The sequence below is a fragment of the Eulemur rufifrons genome, chromosome 1 (genome assembly GCF_041146395.1).
Source record: "Eulemur rufifrons isolate Redbay chromosome 1, OSU_ERuf_1, whole genome shotgun sequence".
Taxonomy (NCBI): Eukaryota; Metazoa; Chordata; class Mammalia; order Primates; family Lemuridae; genus Eulemur; species Eulemur rufifrons.
The window spans coordinates 25,616,189-25,640,701 of NC_090983.1; the positions used below are offsets into that span (position 1 = coordinate 25,616,189).

Below are 24,513 nucleotides of genomic sequence, written 5' to 3' on the forward strand. Positions count from 1 at the left end.
AACTGTCTTCCATGAAAGAAAACAGTCCCTGGTGCCAAAAAGGTTGGAGACCTCTGCTCTAAGTGCTCTGGGGCACCCCACATATGTAGGACCCAGAGTTTTACCGGCTCCCCAGCAGTTCTTGCCTGGTCAATTGATTCCTATGTGTGCAGCCAAACGCTAAAAAAAACCGTGGGAGAGGTAAACTTCTGGCATCCTCTTAGCTTTCTGATTAATCATTTAGATGGGAAAACTAAGCCTACTCAGGTAAAAAGATACGTGAACTTCAGGTCACGATCACAATCCTGTCTCAAATATATGAGGTTTTCCCCCTCTGACTTGGGGTGGGGAGGTATTTTGAAAACAAATTATTTCATTCAATCCTGGTTTCCTAGCAACCTGGAAGAAGCACCTATTTTCCTCATCTTGTGAGCACCAGACCGAGCCGAGCCTATCCTCAAGCTCCAGAAGCAGAGAAAGAACAAAAACACTGCAATCGGTCTCGAGTTGGTGAGAGATTGTCAGAGGGGAATTTGTTAAGAGCTGGCACCTAACAGAGCAGCCTGAGAGACCTGTATCTCAGCTGTAAGTGTACAAGGGGAACCCGCATGAGGTGTGCAGATATTCTGCCGTGCATGATATTCCTGCAGAATACGGGGACTGTGACTTCCAGGCAGTTGGTTTCTGTGAAACAGCTAAAGCATGAGACTGCTGACATCTTTGCAGTAACTCCTTTGTGTGTGTTTCCAGCCAGCAGTCTTATATCTTTAAAGCTCTGTAGACAGAAAAAAGGAGTAACTGACAGAATTCAAATCTAACTGAATAGAGTCTGTGCACATGGCCTTTTTTTGACTAGGCTAGCTACTAAATGCTTGTAAATCACGGAATTCTATAGCTGGAAAGAACCTCTCCAATCTGTCAATGTTTGTTTTATAGAGGAAGAAACGCAAAAACATGGAGAGGCAAATTGACTTGTGCAAGGTGACACAGCTAGTTGGTGGCCTCCCAGGGTCTCCTAACCTCTAGTCTAGTGGTTTGGGAGCGGGAGATGCTCATATTTTTACGATTTAAACCTTTGCATATTACACCACATTGAATGGGAGGGCCTAAGAGGAAGCTGTCACAACAAGCAAGAGATGCAAATTGTATAACTTGTAAGTCTGAATTTCAAAGGGTTTGCTCAGAATTACAAGACAAGCATGGGTTAAAGTAAATGCTAAGTGAGCGTACTCCCTGTCAAGGAATTAAGGTAAGACAAATATTCTATCAACAAATGTTTTTCCAAATTACTGAATCAGAAGAATTTTAATACATGCCAGACTTTGTAGAGTTACAGCACGTTAGAGTAAAACGTGCTCTTGGTGATGTTAACCAGGTCCATCATTTTTTAGATAACACCTAAGAAGAGCCAAGAGGCTTGGCGATGGCCACACCCATCCGTGGTGAAGTGGACACCGAACCCAGGCATCGAGCCTCCCTGGGGACAGTGCTTTTCCTTCTCTAGGCGATGGGGCCACCTCTCTGGCTTGCAGCGTCCTCTCCCAGTCAGCTCTCCTGTAGGGAGCAGTATTACCATCTTCATAGCTAATCCATTTCCTATGGAATGCTCTGACTTTCTTCCCCTCTTTCTCCTTATTCCATCAACTCCCAAAAGGCTGAAGCAGACGTGACAGCAGCAAGAATGATCCCAAATCATTAAGTTGGCCTGATGAAGAATTCAGTTAGCTCAGTGGCATCCTTTTGCTCCTTGCTTATTGTCAGAGAGCTGAATCAAATTAAGCTTAGTGTTTATATTCTACAGTTTTAAAAAAAAGTTTCTAAAGTTTGTTTTCCAACCATCTTTAGAGCAGTGATTTAAAAACACACGCACAATATAAAAAGTGCAAAAAGTGGTATAATGCACATCCATGGACTCATCTTTCCAGAAGCAACAACTGTTAACATTTTTGTTATATTTGTGTATTAGTCAGGGTTCTCCAGAGAAAGAGAACCAACAGGATGTGTGTGTATATATACATACATGCACACACGTATATATATATATCAGGTGCAGTGCAAGCTGCAGATACCTGCTCACCTCAGCTTACATATATGCACATATACATGGAGAGAGAGAGATTGATTTTAAAGAATTGATTCCCATGATTGTAGAGGCTTGGACAGTCCAAAATCTGATGGGGATCTATTCGGATGGTTCTGCCCAAATAGTCTCATCAACTATTACATGAGCCATTTCAGTTTTATTTGCTAGATTATAGCAAGGATAAGTGTTGGAAAAACTTGGCAGGAATAATAGTTGTCAGATAAATGCAGAGTAGTGCTCTAGCCTCCAGACGGCTTTCTGCCCTGGCGCCTGCTGAGTAAGAGGCCTGAACACTGTGCTCCCTCAGATCCCTTCCAGAGCCTGGGACTCCATGACTGGTATTTGGAGTGACAGCATCCCTAACTCAAATTCTCTCTGATTTGCTGCTGTAGCCTCTAGGCTCAGAGAGGCTGGATCTTCCCAAAGGATATCAAGTGTAGGGTAAGCTGCAGATAGCCGCGCAGCTGGATGCGCCTTTCGTCATGGAAAGAAGGCTCGTAAAGAAAGAAATGAAAAAGCTCCTGTAAGTATGATTGAGAATAACTGTCATTTATGCCACTTGGCATTTGGTGGGTTTCATGTCATAGATGGTCTGGGTATTAGTAGGGGGTTAAAAATCTAAAGAATCTATCCCTGCACTATAGAGAAAGCCAGAAGATGGTCTGTCCTCTCTCTGTCTCCTGCCAGGGAGGCCTCACCTGTGGTGCAAGGGAGGATGTTTCTGCCGGCAAAGCCTGCATACCCAAGCACCCCATTCTAGAGCCTGAGAGCTGAGCCTATGTCCTAGTCGGCCTGCGCAGGCAGGAGCTGCCTTGAGGAAAGGGATGGATGGCCCTGCTGGGAAAAGACATAGGAGGAGAGATTCCTAAAAAATGTACCCAAGGGCCCAGTGTTTAAACTGCAGCCTTGCTTCTTTTATCATCAGCTATATTGACTAAATAATTCATCTCCTTTTTCTTGACATCTGAACTTTTTTTAAAACTAACATGAAAAACATTAAGTTTTCCATGGACATTTTTTGCCTCCTGTGGTAGTTTTTCTCAGACTTGGCACTTAACTGTTGGTGAAAGATCAGAAACCATATAAAAAAAGGAAAAAAGAAAGGTTATATTCTGTCTCATACATATTATAGACACAACAATAATACTCTTTTCATCAAAGAACTTGTCAGTGTTCCAATCAAATGTCTTTTTTCTGCTTACTAAGAAAATTATATTTTAATACATTCTTAGAAATGCTGGCGTAGACTACATATGAATTCACACATGTGTTCATGTATGTGTTTAGAGGCCAATACAATAATAAAGAATAAACTGTGATCAGGAATGCCAACTTCTCTGCATAGCTCATCCAAAGAATTAGAATTTCAATCTGATATAAATAAAATTTTATATCCAAAGGGTACACTTAGACTACCTTAAAGTATCTTGGAATTTCACAGCAAAAATTCAATAATTTTTATCAATCTAGAAAAGCTTAATGACTCAGAAGAAAAACTTTTGGAAGCCAGAAACAGACTTATTTTCCATACAGTAACTAGCCCAAAGTGTTCTAGTGTGGTAAATGGACAAACAGAATTGGCCTTATGTAAAATTGTGAGATGTGCTGAAATCAACCCCAGAGATCTCAGAGTCCTTTCCTAAGTCCAGTCCTCTCTGACTTCTCCAGGGTGGCACTTATTCTATCTCCTTGTATTAAAAGTCCCTGTTAGGAAAGGATTTGATAAGGACACACTAAAGTAGAATTACTAGTAAGTTTTAATACACATCTCCTCCTCGGGTCATTTGCATTCTAAAGAGACAAAGCCTTAAGACAAAAGAATACACCTGTACAGAATTTTATGTATCTGGAATTTATCAACTTTGGACATTCTGTCTGAATTTAACCTGGGCAGCAAGGGACTCACTATTTTAAACAGTGGGTCTTAATCCTTCTGGTCTTATAATACCATTTCTGTATGTGGGTATTTGGCATACTCCTTGATTTCTTGTAATTTTTGCTTCTAATTATGCGAGTTTAATTTTTAGATAAATGCGGTTTAAGTTAATTATGGTTAGACAATTTAAACCTGCAGCATTGTGGAGTTATCGGGTAAACCAAAATTGAGTATTAACTCAGCTACCAGAGCATCAACAACTTCTCTTGTGTTTTGGTTGAGGAGGGAGGGGTTGGGAGGAAAGCCTCTTCTGCAGACTGAGCCCCTGTTATCCCAATGGTTCAATGCTGCTCTCTTGCTTTTAAGGGGAGATTATATTGGCATCAGACTTCGGGAAAATGAATTTGACCCCAAAGGAAGACGGCAACTCACCTTTCTAGATGATATGGTAAAGAAAGGCATGCTGATGCAAGTTACATTTGTGTTATATGTGCATTAAGGGGACAGAACGAGGATCAATTTATTAATACATAACGAACAAGGCTAAAACTGACACCCAGCCCCCAAAAGTCCTCTTTCTCGTCTTCTCCTCATCCTGAGATTGTCCGTATGGTCATTTCAACCCACTAAACAGACAGCAAAAAGAGGATGAGATAATAAAAATCATGAGAGTATTTACTATTGGGAAAGAAGATTAACAAGCGAAATAAATGCAAAGCCAAATGGTGCGTACCTAGCGTTAAAATTTTTTTTGACAAAATTAGCTATCATGTAGTTCTCAAAATAATTTCTTTTCCATTTGCATTAGTAGGGGGAAAAAAACAAAGATATGAGTAATCCTGAAACCCTCCCTTTGTTAATTCATGTTGAAACCCAGATTCATGTTAGGTTCTGAAAGTTTACTTCACAGAAATTAAGGAAGAAACCACACAAAGATCTAATTCGAGAGAAATTAGTAAATCCTTGGTTTTTTACACTGCCCATTTACTGTCCTTGTACTAATAAAAAGAAAAGATCTCTCGCTCCCCTCCCCTCTCCTTCTCTGACTAAAGTAAAGCAAGGCTCACTGACTTCCCAAACTCCTCCAGAGCGGAGTAAGTAGTTAAGCCTTATTCTCTCTGAACACGTATTAAATGAAGAAATTAGATAGTTTAGAGCAGTGCTTCTCAAACTTTAATGAGCTCTTATTACAAGCTGTTTTGATTCAGGAGGTCTGGGGTGAGGCTTGGAATTTGCATATCTAATAAGCCTCATCTAATGAGGTGGTGCCAATGCGGCTGGCCCAGGCATCGAACTTTGGATTAGGTTTCGACAACTGGTCATGGTCCAATTTGTCCCATTTATTTATTTAAGTTTATTTTTCAGTTTGGTTCAGTCCCTGAAGGAAATAACTCCATTGTTTAAAGAATGTTAAAATCTTAGAATGCCAGCCAGGCGCTAGCACTCTGGGAGGCTGAGGCGGGAGGATTGCTCGAGGTCAGGAGTTTGAGACCAGCCTGAGCAAGAGCAAGACCCCGTCTCTGCTAAAAAAATAGAAAGAAATTATCTGGACAGCTAAAAATATATAGAAAAAATTAGCTGGGCATGGTGGCGCATGCCTGCAGTCCCAGCTACTCGGGAGGCTGAGGCAGAAGGATTGCTTAAGCCCAGGAGTTTGAGGTTGCTGTGAGCTAGGCTGATGCCACGGCACTCTAGCCAGGGCAAAAGAGTGAGACTCTGTCTTCAAAAAAAGAAAAAAGGAAAAAAAATCTTAGAACACCTAAAATAAATAAAAACAAAACCAACCTTCCCTTTTCTGGGTGTGGGGATGGAGAAGAGAGAAGGAATGTTTTGATAGATAGATAGATGGTAAATATACTTACTAAACAAGAACTCTTAGGAATTATCAGAAAAAGTGGTCACAATGATAGAGGGAATATTGGAATAGGTCCTCAGCTTTTTACTATATGTGAGATTCTCAGCAAGTCCCTTAATCAGGTCTACACCCTGTCCTTTGTTCATGCTGGTCCCTGCACCTGGGATGTCCCTCTCCATCTGTAGAAACTCTTTTTGTCCTTCAAGCCCTGGCTCCAGTGAAGCTTCTTCTGTGAAGCCTCCCAAGACTCTCCCTACCTCCCCAGGTGCACATCACGGCCCCTCCCTGCAAGTTTCCACCACGCTTCCCCTGGAAGTGCATTTCTGACATTCTACTCACACAATCAGAAATTGGTCTCTGTGGCCCTCTTTCCCTATCCTCGTCTTTTTCTGTTTTTAAATATAAGAAAAACAAGGTCCAGAGAGCATCAACCACTTACCTAAGGATAGACCGTGAGCTGTGGACAATACCTAGATTTGAGTCCAGATTTCCCGATTCCTGGTTTAGTATTCTTTCCGCTGGTCTCTCTTTTCCAGACCACACAAATCAAATAATTGCTTTAGTGGGAGATAAATTTAATGCCTGAAGATTCCTAAATATTTCTGGCTGAGCATCAGGTTATCAGACATAGCTAATGACCTTTCCTATTTTAGACATGACAAAATAATGGGATAGGCTTACTAGTGCCATTGTCATTGGGTCCAGGGAGTATTTCTGCCAGAGTCTAAACCTGTTCTGCTCTCTGCTTTCTGCTTGCAGGCTCACTATGACTTGGCCATCAGCGTTGCTTTGCAATGGCTGGATCACTCGGAAGACTTAACATGGCTGCAGTGGGAGGAAGCGTAAGTTGAATTAGGTTTTTTGTTTTTATCCTTAATGTATGTCTATGATTAATAATAGAGGAAGTTCCAGCCCTATCTAGTGTCTTCCCTCTTGAGGCATTCTGATCTGAAAGCACTACAGGTGAACAGCCCTCTTCAACTAGACAGCTGAAGAGACCCCACCATTGCCACCTTGAGGAAGTCATGCATGTGTTTACATATATTGCATCTCTGCTAGTTGGCTTCTATGAAATGGAAGACTTTCTTACACAGGATGTTCTCTCTCTTAGAAACATGACTGTGTTTTATGTGTACATGCCATGATTTTTACAATGGTCAATTCTGTGGATAAAGGCTGCAATCTTCTCCTAAGGACTAGCAAACACAATTTCTTAAGCATTTAAGTAAATTTGTACCAGAGCTGAGCTGTTTGAGTCACAGAATAATTTTCTTTCCAGGATTATTGGCATTTTCTCCCATGTATAGTTTCCAGGAAAACTCACTTAACTGATGAGAACATGGAACTGAGGAGGCCAGGATCAAATATCTTATTTCAGAAGCCAGTTATTTTTTTCTGTTCAATGCCCTTATATTACACACCAAATCCTGGATAGGTATAGCAGTTAGGGTTTAGTTGTAATAAGCAGAAAATTCAGTTTGAACAGCCTTAAGAATAAAAAGGAGGGGAGGGGATTTTTTTTGCATCTATATCTGAAAAGTTGGTGGGTAGGTCTGTGTTAGGCAGGCATGGTTTAATTCAAAACTCAAACCATGTCACCAGAATATACCTCTTTTTTGTGTGTGTGTGACAGAATCTTGCTCTGTCGCCACAGCTAGAGTGCAGTGCCATGATCATCACTCACTGCAACTTCAAGCTGCTGGGCTCAAGCGATCTTCCTGCCTCAGCCTCCCGAATAGCTGGGACTACAGGCATGAGCCACCATGCCCGGCTAATTTTTCTATTTTGTAGAGACGGGGTCTCACACTTGCTCAGGCTGGTCTTGAGCTCCTGACCTCAAGCAATCCTCCAGCCTCAGCCTCCCAGAGTGCTAGGATTACAGGTGTGAGCCACTGCACCTGGCCCAGAATCTACCTCTTGACTCTATTTCCTCTGGGTGGACACCAATCTTCATTTCAGCCTACCTCACTATAATGTTTAGTCTAAGGAAGGATGGATTTTTAAAAAAATTACAGAGTCGTGTCTCAATGGCTCTATTTGCCTTGACTCGCCTGGGGTTGGATGGTGAGGAATGGAATACATTGACTAGCTTAGTCTACAGTGTAGTTTCCATCCTTGGGATCTAGGGGTGTTGTTGGCTTCCCTGGAAGCATTCAGGCTTACAGTGGGGTTAGGCAGTTTCCCCCAAGCAAATTGCCACAAGAAGGGGAAAGGACAGTGGTTGACGAGGCCATAAACATCATCATGTGGCCAGTCTGCCAATGTTTGATGTAGCTGTGAAACATGAATAGATGAGGGCAAATTCATCGCCATTATTGGAAGATTAGAAATTCAAAGTGTGTTTCACTGATGGAGGGACAATCACATCAATTTTATAAGCAAGCAGATAGCACACAGCCATTGCACATAACTCATGGGTTATCATCACAACCTTAGCAGGTGTCAAGAAGAACAAGATACATCCTCCCTTCTTATTGATTCATATCCCCACTTAGGAAAATGCCACTCCGTGGCAGACCCACGTATCCAAACCGCAGAGAACGAGAAGCTATGATTTTATCATCTTACGCTGGAATCTTAATGGTAAGGAAAAAAATACTGTTTGCATATATGGATATTTCATATCTACTATATGTATTTTGGGGTTTCTTGTTTGCTTTATTTTGTTTTGTTTTAGACAAAGGGTCTCGCTCTGTCACCCAGGCTGGAGTGCAGTGGCGCAATCAGAGCTCACTGTAGCCTTGAACTCCTGGGCTCAAACAATCCTCCTGCCTCAGCCTCCTGAATAGCTAAGACTGTAGGCACGTACCACCATGCCTGACCTGTATTTTGATATTAATGCATATTTATGTTATTTTTAAACCAATGTTCCTACGTGTTTAGGAGTTTCTAATGGTAAATGTTTCATATTTTGCAATAATAAAAAGACTTTGACTTCTATACTATAGTGTGAAAACATTTATTTAAGAGGCAAAAAAAATTAAAGGAATGAGAGACATAAATAATTGATATTTGGAAAACTGATTTATCCATTTATTCAGAAGTTAATTACTGTATTTAGTTCCCACACTAGCCAAACACGGTTGCAGACATACTGAAGCTATAATAGCTTTGTTTTGTAATAAAAGAAAAGTCAGGATATGATAACACTTTGTTGTTATTGTTGTTTAACAGAACAGTATTCCAATTGAGGAAGTCTTTAAAATTTATGGGGCTGATTCTTCTGCAAATTCTGGTTCTACCAAGGTAAGGGTAACCTGGAATTGTCAATATAAGGGATTTTTAGAGAGAATATCTTTAGTGTATAAATTTATAATGTGGGGTGCTCCAGTGGTGCAATCGGTGAGCAGGAAGTATTTTCAGGCATCAGTTATGAAAATAACAGTTTTATATCAAAATGTACAGAACTACTATGGAGCCCTAGACAGATCCTTTTCCCTGCTTGGGCCTCCATATTACCGATCTTTTTTTTTTTTTTTTTTTTTTTTTTTTTGAGACAAAGTCTCACTCTCTTGCCTGGGCTAGAGTGCCATGGTGTCAGCCTCACTCACAGCAACCTCAAACCCCTGGGCTCAAGCAATCCTCCTGCCTCAGCCTCCCAAGTACCTGGGACTATAGGCATGTGCCAACATGCCCGGCTAATTTTTTTCTATATATATTTTTAGCTGTCCAGATAATTGCTTTCTATTTTTAGTAGAGACGGGGTCTCACTCTTGCTCAGGCTGGTCTTGAACTCCTGAGCTCAAGCAATCCTCCCGCCTTGGCCTCCCAGAGTGCTAGGATTACAGGCGTGAGCCACCTCCCCAGGCCCATATTACCAATCTTAAAAAACAATAGTGTTCTGAATAATCTTTAAGGCCGGTTCAGTTTTTGTCATTTACAAATGTATGAACATTAAGAAACCATTTAAATATGGATGGCTATTTAGAGGTGAACTCCTGATGTCTTTACCTTCAGATACCTCTGGTTTCAAACTCCTGACCTCAAGCAATCCTCCCGCCTTGGCCTCCCAGAGTGCTAGGATTACAGGCGTGAGCGACCACAACCACGCTGGCTGCTTCAGATAGCTCTGGAAGAGGGAAGAGGAAAGGGGAGATGGGGTGGGCAAGGGATTTGCAGCAGGCAGAGGGAGAGCAAAACATCCTCACGCCTAGGCTTGTGGGTTTTCATGCCCCGCCTCACCAAATTGGGAAGGGAGGACAGGGCAGCGCAGGGCTGGGGCCACAGGGACACTGCCTCCCTTGCTCTTTTGCTGCAGACCATACAGCAAGCAGCGGGCTCATGCAAAGTTCCAGAGTCCACCAGATCCACCTTAGGAGTCAAGTATTTACTGAGTGTGTAACTTTGAAACCAGCCTTCTGTCACCTTAATCTGTACGTAATCTGACCCTGAGACACCAATTCCCTCCATTACTGCGGGAGTCAAAACCTTCTCCCTTATCACCCTAGTTTCAACTCGCTCCTTCCATTCATTCATTCGTTCATTCAGTATAGTTGTATGTGCAGGGGATGCGATGGTGACCAAGTCAGACAAGATTACTTTTCCTAAAGACCTTGTTTGCTATACTGGGCTCACCTTGGTTGAGATATAAACCACTGGAGGCCTGGTGGTCTTTGGAGACCAAGCTGTTCTTGGCTTTTAAAGAAAGCCCTGCTCTCTGTGTTCCTTGGAGAGCCAAGCAGACTATACTGCTTCATTCCTGCTTGGCTTTTTCTGCAGCTTTCTCCCTTGCAGGTTGCCCTCTTCCCCTCTTCCCCCATCCCCTAACATATTCACTTAAAAACTTGAGCCCCCAAAACCCCTGTTTCAGTCACTGTTTTCTCCCTCTCATTTCCGGGCCGCGGGGGAGGTCTAGGGCAGGCACAGCTGACTGGCTGGTCTGCACTCACATGGCCAGAGCACAAATAGGGAAAATCACATCCTGGAGAAGATGGCACTGCGAACCCCTCCAGTCTTGGCTGTATCATCAATCAAGAAGGTTTGCAAACATGGGTGTCTGGGTAGCTCAGATGAGTCAGGTTCATTTAAAGGGCTAGAATGGGAAGAAATGCTGTCTAGTTGTGGGCTAGCCAATCTCCACCTATCCATCAGATCACTCCTTTATTCATTAAAGGGTCTTTGTTCAGCACTTTCTCTGTTCGGTGACACATAGTCCCCATCATCACAATCAGTGACCAATGATGAGACGCCCAGGTGTGTACACAGGCTACATAATGGCCAGGTCTGAACAGAAACAGATAATGTTATCATATAAGGAGACTTTTCTTTAAAGGCTTGCATTTGTTGATTGCTATGGGATGTGAGTGTTGGCTCATTTGCTGGTTTATACGTGAAAGGCAGATTGTGTAACCTTAAGCACTAGGATTCTAAAGTTCGGCTGCTTGGGTTTGAATCCCAGCTCCACCAGTCACAAGCAGAATAATCCTGGGCAAATTTTCTAACCTCTGTATACCTCAATTTTATGTAAAATTAGGGACAAGAAGATGGGGTTATTGTGGGAATTAAGTGAATTAGTACCAATAAAACCCTAACCTCAAAATAATAGCTTTAAGGTTCTGGTACGCGCAGGGGTTGGGTACCTGATTTCTTCTCTGTTCTTCTAAATCAGGGTTTCTCAACATTTTGGGCCAGACGATTCTTCGTTGCGTGTGCAGGGAGTGGGGGTTGGGAGCTGTCCTGTGTGTTGTGCGATGTTTAACAGCATCCCTGGCCTCTACCCATTAGATGCAAGTAGTTTCTCTTCAGTTGTGACACTTAAAATGTCTCTAGACTTTGCCAAATGTCCCCTAGGAGGCAAAATCACATTGTATTGAGAACCACTGCTCTAAATATTCAAAAATGAAACAGCCAGTCAACAGCATCCACACATGTTATTAACACAATGTGAGCTTTGCCTATTTTGCACAACAAATAATCACAAAGGGTGTGATTTGAGCTACCGACACAAGAATCTGTGGATCTATCTTTGTGAGCCTCACCAGCTCCTCCCCACCTCAAGGCCTTGCCCTTGGACTGCGCATCAGCTCCACGCAGGGCCCTTTTCCACAGCTTGAATACAGAATTAGCAGGACCTCTCAATGGAAATGTAGCATTTCAAAGATCGAACAGTAAAAATATTTTAAAACAGTCCTTTAGAATTTAATATAATTTCAAGAAATGGTTTTAACTAGGAGATGGAATCATTAAAAAAAAATAGATATCGCCAAATAATCTTCATTAATTGCTGCATTTATCTGAATGACCATTGATTCCTTCTGGTGAAATGTCTCCTAAGCAACAGCTAAAATCTTTCCCAAGCAAAGGCTTAAAACCCCATTGAATACTAATCAGATTATGTAGAATTTCTGGCAACTGGAATTGGCCACTTGATACAATATGGGTACTGTACGTAGGCTTGGTGGCTTTCTTCAGAACTATTTGCTGCCACCTGGTGACAGAAAGGCATTATAGGCACAGCATTTTTCAGGTTCCGCCTGCTGAGAGCATGCTGGGTTTTGCTGACCGGAAGCTTTTTTTCTGCTGAGGACTCTGGACCCATAGGAAAAGTTCATTAAGGCCTTCACAAGTGAGGGTTGTTTACAAATAGCGTCAGATTAATATAAAATCTCCTACTCAATTTTAAACAGAAGAAAACAGAACATAAATCTTCCTTCAATAAATCAAGCGAGTGATACAAATATTCTTCAGCTTCGTTTGATGGAAAAAGAGGGAAACAGAAAGGAAAGCAGAGAGAGTAAAAACGAGTGCATCAGAGAGAGGGAAGAGACGAGGGCAGGAGAACAGAGAGAACCAAAATTTCCGCTCTTCTTTCTTCCTACAGCTGTATCCCAACGTCTGGCCGGTAATCATTCAAGTCCATCCCAACTGGCATCCAAAGTCCAGAGTTTGACTCCGTCAGAGGCAAACTGACCGGTGTCCAGTCCCATCTTTTCCACTTGCGAGCTGTGTGTCCTCGAATAAGTTATATAACTTCCCTGATTCCCAATTTTCTTATAAGTAAATAGGCACGCATAGATAGGCAGGACTACACTGGCCCACACACACTTGTTGCTCTGAGGACTCAGTGAGACCATACATACGGGACATGATGGTGGCACAAGGGGCACCTTCCATATTAGCTGTACTATTTCCAAGTCCCCCGTGCTCCCATGGCCAGCCCCCTTCCTCCTGATAGCAGCCGGGTTTCTCTGTGACAGGCCTGGCTTCCACCCTCTCACACTTCCTCCGATAATCTGCCAGGTGTCTTCGCTTCTTGGAGGATGCTGACCCAGACTGAATTGTGCAGAAATTTTAAAATGTTTTCATGCCAAGGGGAGGGACCTATGTTTTAAGCATCATTGACAGATATTAATGATGAGGGATTAAAAACACACTTTCAATATTATGTCCAAATGAATATGTACAATGTATATTTAAAGTACAAAAATCAAGCAAACCAATCCAAATGTATTGAAACAGAACAGTATCAAGAGTTTTGAAGCTCTCTGTGTACCCTCCCCTGCCTTGTACCCTTCCTTTCGCCCTAGATTACCACTATCTTGAATTATGTGTTTATCAGTCTCTTTTGCTTCTTTATAGTTTTAGCACATGTGCATCTCTAATCAATATATTAAGTTTGCATATTTTCTATAAGTAGAATATTAGCAAATGTGTCATTCTATGGCTTATTCTTTCACTCAACATTATATTTCAAAAACTTGTCCACTTTGTTGCACTTAGCTATAGTTCATTTTCACTGCCTATAGTATTCCACTCTAGGAATATACAGTACCACAATGTATTTATATATTGTTATGTTTTAGACATTTCGGTTATTTCATTTATATGTCTCCTGTTGCACAGCAAGAGTTTCTGTACAGTGTATGCCTAGGAGTGAAATTGCTAAGCCACAGGGTACGAATATCTTCGACACTCTAAAGCCAAATGATTTTCCAAAATGGTTGTACCAATTACCTAAGCAACAGTGTAGGTTATCTACATTGATATTTTCAGGCTTTTTAAGTTTTGTCAGTCTGTTAAGTGTATCAGGGCATTTAATTTAATTTGTGGTTTTAATTTGCATTCCCCTGATTGCCAGTGGATAGCTATTCATGTTTCTTCTTCTGTAAAGTGCCTGTTAAAGTCTTTCAGATTTCTCTTTTGGGTTATTTGTTTTTTTCTTTTTTCTTAACAGAGACTCAATTTTTAGAAAAACTGTTATAAGGATAGAATCAGTCAAGTTTTAGCTTTTCCAGTACTTTTCTCATTTGAAATTTGCCCTTTTTCTTCACATTTAAATGTTTAGAAAATTTAATTTTCTAACATTCCAACCACATATGCATAATTTCTTAGATTGCAACTGTCTTTCTAGACCATATGCCGAGAGCTTTTACTTTGGGCAATCTGATTGCTGTAAGCATATATTCAATTGCCTTGACACCTAGGAAAAATCCTTCACCTTCTAGCTCGGTGATATCATAATGATGTTTCAGTAAGTACCAGGTTGAAAGGCAAGTGAAGATTACTGGCTGTGCCCTTCATTCCTTAATGATGTATTCCCTTTCAGGGCTTTGCTTGGATAAGGTCCTACATGCCTTTATACATCCCAACTTCTTCTCCTCCTCCTCCTCAGCCTTCCAGTTAGAAGAAATTTTTGTTGAATGTGCTTTGGACATAATTTGGCATTCAGTAAGTACTTGAATTGAGAAATAATCATAATAATACTTTTACATTGAGACAATGAAGATGTTAGTAAGTCGCTTTGAAGTTAAAAAGAATATAATTAACTCTGGCTTTAGGATTTAAATTTCATCCTGCTTTTAAATAGTCTTTCATATAAACAGTTAATGTAGTAAGCTAAATTAACTGCTTACATGAGTCCTCAGATTATCAGGATGCAGGAAGGTTCATAGAATAGTCAAGTTGGAAGTGACCTTTAAATCTTTGACTTCTGTCTTCTCCAGTGAATAAGGAAACTCAAGTGTGAAAAATATCAATCTAATATCTACTAAATGCAGAACTGCATCAGGAACAAAGTACGAGCCAGTTCTCTTTTCCTTATAGCTGGCATATATTATCTTGAAGGGCTGTTATCATAGCCATAATTGCCCCATATTAAAATATAGCCTCCTCTTTAATTGCTTTCTGTGTTTTAGGATTATCTTTCTGATTAGATTATTTACTTTCTGAGTTTAGAGTCCACAGTTTGTGCTTATGTTTAAGTCTTTACAACACTAGACATGAAGTAAACTCTCAGTAAATGTTTTTTCCATTTGAATAAAACGCTGAGTTAAAATTTAGTTGTGCTCCTGGAAAGAATGGTTCTGATAAAAAAAGGACACAACCTCATTTATTGTTTAATCCATGTTTCCTGTGTGATATAATAGAAAACCCATGGTAATAGTGAAAAAGAGAAGTTTACTTCCCATATAAAGGAAGTCTGGAGGACCCACAATGATACCACAGTTCCACAAAATTATCAAAAACACAGATTCTTTCCAGGTCTGTGGTCAGTTACTCCTATGGTGCAGCTGTCACCTTCTTGTCTAAGATGATTGCTGGAGCTCCGGCCATCACAACTATGGTTCAGGCAAGCAGAGACAAAGAAAGATTGCCCCTTCCTTCTAAGGAGATATGTCAGTAATCTCACAGAACACTTTATCTTACATATCACTTTATCTTACATATCACTGGGTAAAACTTAGCTATATGGTCATAGCTAGCTAGAAAGAAAGATTAAAAATATAGACTGTAGCTGAGCAACAACATATCTAACTAAAGCTCAAAAAGAGAAAGATACCTCTTGGGAGGCAACAAGCAACCTCCATTACATTTTTTAGGCCACACCAGACATAAAATTAAATCAATTTACTCTGAACAAAATTATGTTCTTCTAATGCTGCAACCGGCCGATTGAAGGAATTTCAGCCCTTTGAAGTGATTCCTTAGCCAGTGCTAAGAGTATTCAGATCATGTCCCACATGCAATCTGGATTATTACTATCTATTAATAAAACCCATCATGTCTCAAAATAGAGATAATAGCAGGGAAAAAATCGATCCATTTTACACCAAATTTTCCAGAGATTATATGATCTTTATATAAGGCTAGCATAGCTTTTACTTCAAAAACTGATAAAGCTATCACCTACAAAGAAAATTATACATCAGTCTCTCTTAAACATAAATGTAAAATCCTCAACAATATATTAGCAAATCAAATCCAGCAATATATGGAAAGGATAATACATAATAATTAAATGGATTTTATTCCAAAGATGGAAGGGGAGGCCAACATTAAAAAATTATTCAATGTAATTCACTATGTTAACATAAGGAGATATGATTATCTCTATATATTCTGAAAAAAATGGATAAAATTCAATATTCATTCATGATTTTTAAAAAAGCAGCAACTTTCCACTTTGGGTGATGATGCCAATGCAGATTTGTTGATTGTAACAATGTTCCACTCTGGTGGGAGATGCCTACAGAGTGGTGAAGGTTGTGCCTGTGTGGGGATGGGGAGTACATGGGAACTCTGTACTGTCCCCACAATTTTGCTATGAACCTGAAACTGCTCTAAAAGGTAGATGTTAACCACTATTGCCTTGACTAGAATAGTAGTTGCTATGCGCTAGGCACTCTCTCTGAGGCACTGGAGATAAAAGTTTAAATTATTAATAGTTAACTGGCCTCCCTGCTTCTACATCCAGTCTATTCTCAACATAGCAACCTGAGTTTTCTTTTTTAAAACTGAAATCAGACCTTGTCACACTACTGCTTAAAAACATTTCAATGGCAGCCGGGCACGGTGGCTCATGCCTGTAATCCTAGCACTCTGGTAGGCCGAGGTGGGAGGATAGCTCGAGGTCAGGAGTTCGAGACCAGCCTGAGCAAGAACGAGACCTCGTCTCTACTAAAAATAGAAAGGAATGATCTGGACAGCTAAAATTATATATATAGAAAAAAATTAGCCGGGCATGGTGGCACATGCCTGCAGTCCCAGCTATTCAGGAGGCTGAGGCAGAAGGATTGCTTAAGCCCAGGAGTTTGAGGTTGCTGTGAGCTAGGTTGATGCCACAGCACTCTAGCCTAGGCAACAGAGTGAGACTCTGTCTCCAAAAAAAATTTCAATGGCTTCCCATCGCAACCTGGAATCAGCAGTGTACGTCTTCATACTATGACCAACAAAGACCACATGACCTGGGTTCTACCTCTCTCTCAGCCTCATGGACAATTCCCCCCTTTCTCACTGTGCTCTAGCCACATGGGCTTCCTTTCTGTGTCTGGAAAGCACACGCTTATTCCAAGAAGACCATCTCATTCCCTTTGCCTGGAACACTTCTCTTGAGCTCTTCCCGGGGCTTCTGCCGCTCTTCCTGTAAGTCTCAGCTGAAACCTTGCTTCCTTCTGGAGGCTTTCTCTGCCCTTTCTGTCTGCAGTGGTGGCTGTCCAGTAACTTCCTAAGCACAGAACTTTTAGTTTATTAAACTGATCGCAATATGTAATTACTCTGGATTGTCTAATTCCTTTGTTAGTTTATGATTTGTCTCCCCTCCCTGAGCTCCAGAAGGGCAGAAATCTTGTCTGTCTTACTAACTACAGTTCCTAAAACAGGGCCTGGGGCCCATGGCAGGTGCTCTTTGAACACTTGTGGAAGCAATGAATGAAGGGACAGTCCCAGTCTTGAAGATGTGTCCAGTATAATGCAGGGACAGCCCGTTATAATTAATTACAACACACTGGCACTGTTCTGTGTGACTACGTGCTTGACTCACAGATGAGTGAGTCAATAATTCTGTGTCTGGTGATGGTGGGGAGGCGGGTGGTAAGTGCCAGTGTGGGAGAGTGGGGATGGGGCGATGGAGACAAGTTGCTCAGAAAAGGTGATATTTGAGCTACCTCTCAAATGAAAAACAGGAGCCTCTGAGCAGAAAAGGAGGAAATGGCTATTCCAGGTAAAGGAAACTGTGAAGAGCATCAGTGTGTGAAAGGGCATCGTAGGCAACAGAACCAGAGGAGCAAAAGGCAGTGTGTGAAAGTTCATGTGTACACGTTTCATGTGCCTCACCAGTGGGCCGTGATCAATGTCTCAGGACTTCACTCTGGGTTGACTCAATAGGCCCAGTGCTATAACGGGCAGGTGTTTACACCACAGAGAGTGTACGGCTTTTAAGAGTGGGACTGTTTTCCTTTCAGGTTCCCCAAGTTTCATCTCTCCGCCTCTCCTTGCACCCTTTTGCCATGTTAACAGCGCCCAAAGCAGCAGAGTACGCCCGCAAACACAGTAAGCCTGTTTACTCTCATTCACTTAGAGAAATGTAAGTAAAATTAGGAAGTAAACTCCCAAGGCAAGGTCAAAGTTGTAATGGTAATTAGATTTCTCTGTCTTGTTGAATTAAAAAGAACCAGGAGGTTCTATGACTTGATTTCCCTCCAGTATGGAAATCACAGAAGTCTTATTTCTCAGCCCCTTTGGTGATGGGAGCAAAGCACTCCAGAAGGGAAGGATTTAAAACTGTGGGTGGACACATTTAAAACAAGTTTTATATACAGATATGGTTACTACATGTGTCTGTAGGTGTCAAGTCAAGAAAGGGAGCAACAAATAAAAATGCCACCAGCAGCTCTATAAAGGAAGCAAATGCCACGGAATGGAAGTCATCAAAAAGGTTTTCAGGCACACAGCCAAAGAACAAAGTAGGTCTAAAATCATAAATTGGACCAAATTGGTATCAGATGTTTCGGGAGTACTTTACTTATATTGTGGCTAAAGGTTTAGCCTTTGGAATCAGATGCTGTAGGTTTAAATCTAGAGCCCACTACTTATCAGCTGTGTGACTTCAGACAAGCTACTTAAACTCTCTGTGTCTCAGTTTCCTTCTCTGCAAAATGGAAAGAATAATGATACCTACCTCTTAAGGTTGTTGGGATGATTAACTGAGCTTATGATGTTAAACGATTAGAACAGTGCTTGGCACAGAGTAAACTCGAAATAAATACTAGCCATTATTATCTTTTCAGCATTTGAAAAATACTATCCACAAGTTAATTGGCATTTATTCTATTGATTCAAATAAGCATGTTAAGGAAAAGGTTAGTATTAATATCTGCATCCCAAATGTTCCTATTCTTGGTCTCTCTCACTCTCACTGATGAAAATTTTATCTTTCCCAGCTCAGCGTCTCCCCTGCTCCTGCCCTGTGCATCTGATTCCTAATTTTTATGTTGCAGAATTTGGAGAATGATCAGAGACAGACAAGGCTGGAGAGAAAGGAAAAAGGGAGGAGGATTCTTTGCTCTTCTAGCTCTGGGCTCTCAATTATAACGTGCAAAGTGAAAAGAAAACTTTTTTTTTTTTTTTCGAGACAGAGTCTCACTCTCTTGCCTGGGCTAGAGTGCCATGGCATCAGCCTAGCTCACAGCAACCTCAAACTCCTGGGCACAAGCAATCCTTCTGCGTCAGCCTCCCGGGTAGCTGGGATCACAGGCACGTGCCACCGTGCCCAGCTAATTTTTTCTATTTTTAGTTGTTTAGCTAATTTCTTTCTATTTATAGTAGAGACAGGGTCTCACTCTTGCTCAGGCTGGTCTCGAACTCCTGAGCTCAAGCAATCCTCCTACCTCTGCCTCCCAGAGTGCTAGGATTACAGGCGTGAGCCACTGCACCTGGCTGAAAAGAAAACTTAAGAAGAAGTTAGCAAGCCCAAGTTGGTGATAAAGTGGAGAGGGGAGAGAATCAGAAAAGTGGTACAGGCTGGGTGTCTGGGGTATTTTAGGGCTTTGTTGAATGAGAGACTTTGGATGCGCTGGAGGGTTGTAAGGTAGGAAAGGGAGAAGGAAACTTTGAGAATTGATACACTGAGTTATGAATTGGGTTTGCATCAGGAAACACAAGTGAAAATTGAAATTCCTTTTTATTTAGCTTGGTTGCTGTACTGTGTATTTTTTAAATGCAAATCTCTGAATCAACTGGACCAAGTGTAGCTGAGGGTTTATTCATGTTTCAGAGGCAAATCAATGATTAGAAATGTAACCTGTTGTAGCAACTGCTTTAGGAACTGCCTGAATTCTTTGGTCATATCAGGGTTTTAATAAGTGTTATCCTAATGACAGAACAATTGCAATATTGGGAAATCATGGTTATACTGAGTTTTCTTTTAAAGGTATTAGCCACAGTAAGACTTGAGGCTATAGATTTTCTAGAACCATATCTTTGTTTCTGAAGAAATTTTTGAAGTAAGATGAAGTTGTTTTCTATATGAGTTTGGAGACAGCAAGCTTTAGAAAGCAAAACAAAACAAACAATGAAAAAACAGTAACAACTCCAGAAATTATTCACATGAACACCTGTGCACACATACAAATAATCTAGACTTTAAACTTAATCATGAAAAAATAGATCTCTGAAACAGGGGTTCATAGACCCTCTGAGCCTCATTTATGGATCCTACATAAGGAAAACCAGCTCTAAAGATTATTCATTGGTATTGTTATTTTGAAAATATAATTTCATTCCACATGCATTTTCTCCTACAACCACTAAAGACTGTTGGCTTCTTGGAGGAAGCAGATCTTCTATTTCCTTATTATTTCCCACATGTATATAAAGTACTTTGCAGGCAGTGGAGATTCAGGAACCATTTTTGATTAGTGAATTGGCAGTAGGCGAATGGTTGTTGGTGACCACTCTCAAATCTCTGTGCCCTGTCTATACTGACGAAGAGGGTCTTCTCTGGATCCAGCATCTCTATAGGCTGATCAATGCTTGTAAGCCCAGGAGTGTCCGAAGAGCAAATGCCCATTGTGCAGTAGGGCTCCAGGTCCTGAGATGAATCCCTTCCGTAAAGGCCCCTTCTTAATAATCAAACAACAGAAAATCTGTTAATGTTTTTACTTTCATGCTTTATTATCTGTGTACTTTAGGCATATTTACAACTCCTGGGTAATGTATTTTTTTAAACTAGTTTAAAAAATTATAATAGTAATACATGCTTATAAGTAAACATTTCAAACAATACAGAAATGATGAAGCGAAAAGTAAAAGAACTCCCTCTTCCCCACACCCCTTTCCCAGTTCTCAGAAATAACTAGTTAATATTTCTTGTGATATTCAAATGTTTGCTATACATATATGTATGTCTCACTGGTGTGTTAGAACTCTTTATATTAAATAAATAAATATTTTATTAAATAGATTAAAATATGCTTTCACAGTTTGTTGTTCAAAGAAGTTTTTCATTTTATATATTGGAGCTTCTCCTCGGTATTTCCTTATGGTGGGTGAATATTGTAACATGTCTTCTAGCTGAAGAACCATTTTTTTTAACCTCAAGATAAAACAATGTCTTATTCAGAATTTTCTATTTATTTCCAGCTACTGAATTTCTCCATAAAGTAAGAGAAAAAGGGAAATAGTAATAAAAAAAATCTCAATATTCTGGGAAACAGTTTTAAAGATTTATTTTTTATCTTATTGCTATTAGTAGCTGATTTATTAGTCAAGATGGGTATGAGCAACATAATTTTCTAGGAAAGTGTGAGTTGTGGGTACATTACTAGAAAATGAATTTGGAATGGACAAGACCATACCAAAGAGTTAGAAGACAACATACTTCTTGAATCCTGGCTCCCCACTTAATAAGGTGGGTGAGTTACTTATTCTCTTTGTGCTTAAGTTTCTCATTTATAAAAAGAAAATCCTAATAGTACCTACCTCATAGGGTTGTTACAAGGACTAAAGGAGTTAATGCAGTGTAAAGCCTTAGAAAGTGCCAGGAGCATAGCAAGCAAAGATACAATTGCTCCCTTTATCACAACTCCTGAAGAACTCACAATATCATGGAAAGAAACAAGATAGAGAGAGGGCAATGTAAGTTTAAATTCAAAGCAATATATCAGAAATTCAAAATAATATGCTACAAGCTAAATATATAACTGCTAAGGGGACAAAAGCTGATTTGCTTTGGGTAGGGTTGGTCAAAAGAAGTATAACTTTTATTTATTTATTTATTTGGAAATAATTTCAAGCTTAGAGAAAAGTTGCAAGAATAGTACAAAGAACCTACATATTTCTTTTACCCAGAGTCACCAAGTGCTAATGGTTTGTTCCATTAGCTTTATTATATTCTGTCTCTTTCTCTGAATATGGATAAAAATATATAATTTTTTCTCAGCCATTAGAAGTTATATACACCCTATCACTTTACCCCTATATACTTCAGTGTGTATTTCTTTTCTAATTTTTTATTTTTAATTATTATGGATTCAGTGTATATTTTTTTTAAAAACAAAGTCATTCTCCTAAATAACCACAGTACAGTTGTCAACTTCAGAATATCTAAACATTAGTACTTTAATCTACTGTCTATATATGAATTTTGTCGATTCTTTTTAAGCATTTTTTTCCTTCTGTATAGAACCCAGTGTGGGATCATATATTGCATTTAGTTGAGAAATATAACTCAATTTCCAAATCTATCAAAAGAGTTCCATAGAAATTCTTTTGAACATGTATTTATCTAGTCCATCTTTGTCAGTAAATTAGTATCTGATATTCGACCTTCACTTCCTAATTCTGTGTCCATGTTAAATTGATGTGCTTGATACTAAAATCATCTTTGATTTTGTAGGTCTCTTAGAAACTTGGAATTGTACCATGGAACTTCATAATGGAGTCTCTGGGAGCAGATGAGAAACATCATCTTAAAACTGCAGCTCTTGCCAGCACGTTTTTCTTTACAATTAGCTTTTGATGCAAACTGCATTGAAGTGTTATTACTGATGTTGAGCTTTCTTCTCTTAGAAGCATACTGCACAGCTATGTTTTGGTTAAAAAAAAAAAAAAGATCCTATACTACTTCATTGTGACTGAGAGACTGTTGGAGAATTCAGAGAGTATACAGTATTTCTGTATCAAAACAGGTTGGCTTTGTAGCACATTTTACAAATGTGTAGCATTGAATATGTTGCACAGTGATGAAGTAGGAGGCAGTTTTCCAAAGATTTAATCTGAAATAAAATGAATCTGTCATTGATTGCCTTTACTATGTTCTCATATGAAAAATTTTTTTTAAATCATTTCAATAAAGCATTAAAAGAAAAATGGGTGTAGGCTTTCTTTCAGTAGAATAGAATGACCACTCGAAAAAGAAAATGTTTCAGTCTTTCAGTACCTTTCCAAAATGCTGATTAGGCACATGGCCTAGCCTGTCAAGGTATGTAATACCAATTTGATCAAATGAATGTCAGTACAGATTATACCTTTCTTAAGGTTTTGGTGTGTCATCTGTTTGCAGAATAGTTTTCATCAGCATGTACAAAAACACGGTGGGATTTGTAGACTTCTACTGAAATTGGTAGTGTATTCTCATTATGGGGATGGCTGGGGAGACCAATGCAACCTTTTCCACACTACATTTGATTATGGTTGTAACTAAGATTAACCACCAGGCCTGCAGCGGTAGGAGGGAGGCACAGGAGGGATCAGTGACCTGTGGTCCCTGCATACACTGCCAGGTGTCTAGCTTCATACGACTTTGCCCAGTTTTCTTCTTTCTAGCTCTGCTAGTTGTAAGAGAATATGTTTTGTTTGTAGCTATTGCTGTCTCTCCTTTTACTTTCTGCACATTTGCTTTACTTGCTGCATGAAGATTTTCACAGCTGACATTGTGAACATATTGCTAGCGTGATCAGACCCTTTTAGAATCCCTTCACAGATCTAAAGCACTTGATTTCATCTTCCTACATACATGTGGGATGACAAAAGACGATTTGAGGTTTGGAGACATCCTCTGCCCCTGCACGTCTGAGGAGTGCTTCTAAATCAATATGTTGGCAGCAATGGAGAGAAAGCTCTTCGGGCAGTCACCTGAGTTCAATGCAACAGTGACACTATTGGAAGGGAAAACACAGACAAATCATCATGGTAACTTTAAAAACAAAAAGCAATGTTAGAAGACCAGTAGCGGGCGTAGGGAAGTGGAAGGATCCTGTATATTTTCCTGCTCTTTGAGCCTGCCACAGACTCTCAGAAGATATCTTTATTTTTAGCTCAAGAAGTGTTTAATCTCAAGACAAAATATACGTATTTTCAAAATTCACTGCTTTTCAACAGCACCTCAAAGTCCTATATTTAAAAATTGATTTTATTCTTTTCATCTCATGAAATTGTAATGTGTATCTATAATAGAAAATTAAGGAAATAGAAACCATCAAAAAGAAGAGATAAAAACGTAAAACTAAGATCTACAATCTTGCCATTCGTTGATAACCATGATTGACATGTTGGCGCATACAAAGTTCTAATCTTTTTTTTCCTACATAAGTATATGCAAAATATTTTTTATCATGCTAAGGAAGTAATTTAAGAAATGTAATTGTCTTTTAATCAGAGGATTTTTTGTTTGGGACTTTTGTGTTGCTCCTTCACACTTTAAGTCCTTCCGGAACCCATATGCTTCTCGTGAGTTACCTTAGATGGAACCACCAACTTCCATCTCAGCAGTTTCTATGGGCAAACATTGCAGAATGCTGGGCATGTAATGTATTTCCAGCGAGCTGCATAGGATGAGAAGTGCGCCCTTTGTCTCCAAGGTCATAATGGCTCTGCTGACTTTAATACCTTTCACTGGAGCTAGTGAGGACAACTCGAAAATGCCAGAGAGAGCGCCCCCTGCCCCATGATCCCAGATGAAAAAAAAAAGAACACAGAAATCCCCTTTCGCACTACCCCCAGGTC

At 40.0% G+C, this 24,513-nt stretch overlaps 1 protein-coding gene across 1 annotated transcript; it reads left to right on the forward strand.

Annotated features, from left to right (window-relative positions):
• The first annotated feature begins 441 nt into the window (after positions 1-441).
• On the forward strand, positions 442-22,872 carry C1H2orf80 (chromosome 1 C2orf80 homolog). The gene is made up of 9 exons (XM_069467809.1): positions 442-489; positions 2,455-2,585; positions 4,305-4,386; positions 6,553-6,635; positions 8,289-8,376; positions 8,968-9,039; positions 17,973-18,060; positions 18,355-18,473; positions 22,406-22,872. The coding sequence occupies exons 2-9, from the start codon at positions 2,545-2,547 to the stop codon at positions 22,412-22,414; spliced, it is 582 nt and encodes a 193-aa protein (XP_069323910.1). The 5' UTR covers positions 442-489; positions 2,455-2,544; the 3' UTR covers positions 22,415-22,872.
• The last annotated feature ends 1,641 nt before the right edge of the window (positions 22,873-24,513 follow it).

What these genes read in the sequence shown, in the direction of transcription:
- C1H2orf80 (XM_069467809.1), top strand. Translation starts at nt 2,545, where the DNA reads ATGGAAAGAAGGCTCGTAAAGAAAGAAATGAAAAAGCTCCT. An exon ending in TCACCTTTCTAGATGATATG is followed by an intron (nt 4,387 to 6,552) that starts GTAAAGAAAGGC and finishes TTCTGCTTGCAG; the next exon opens with GCTCACTATGACTTGGCCAT. An exon ending in CTTACGCTGGAATCTTAATG is followed by an intron (nt 8,377 to 8,967) that starts GTAAGGAAAAAA and finishes GTTGTTTAACAG; the next exon opens with AACAGTATTCCAATTGAGGA.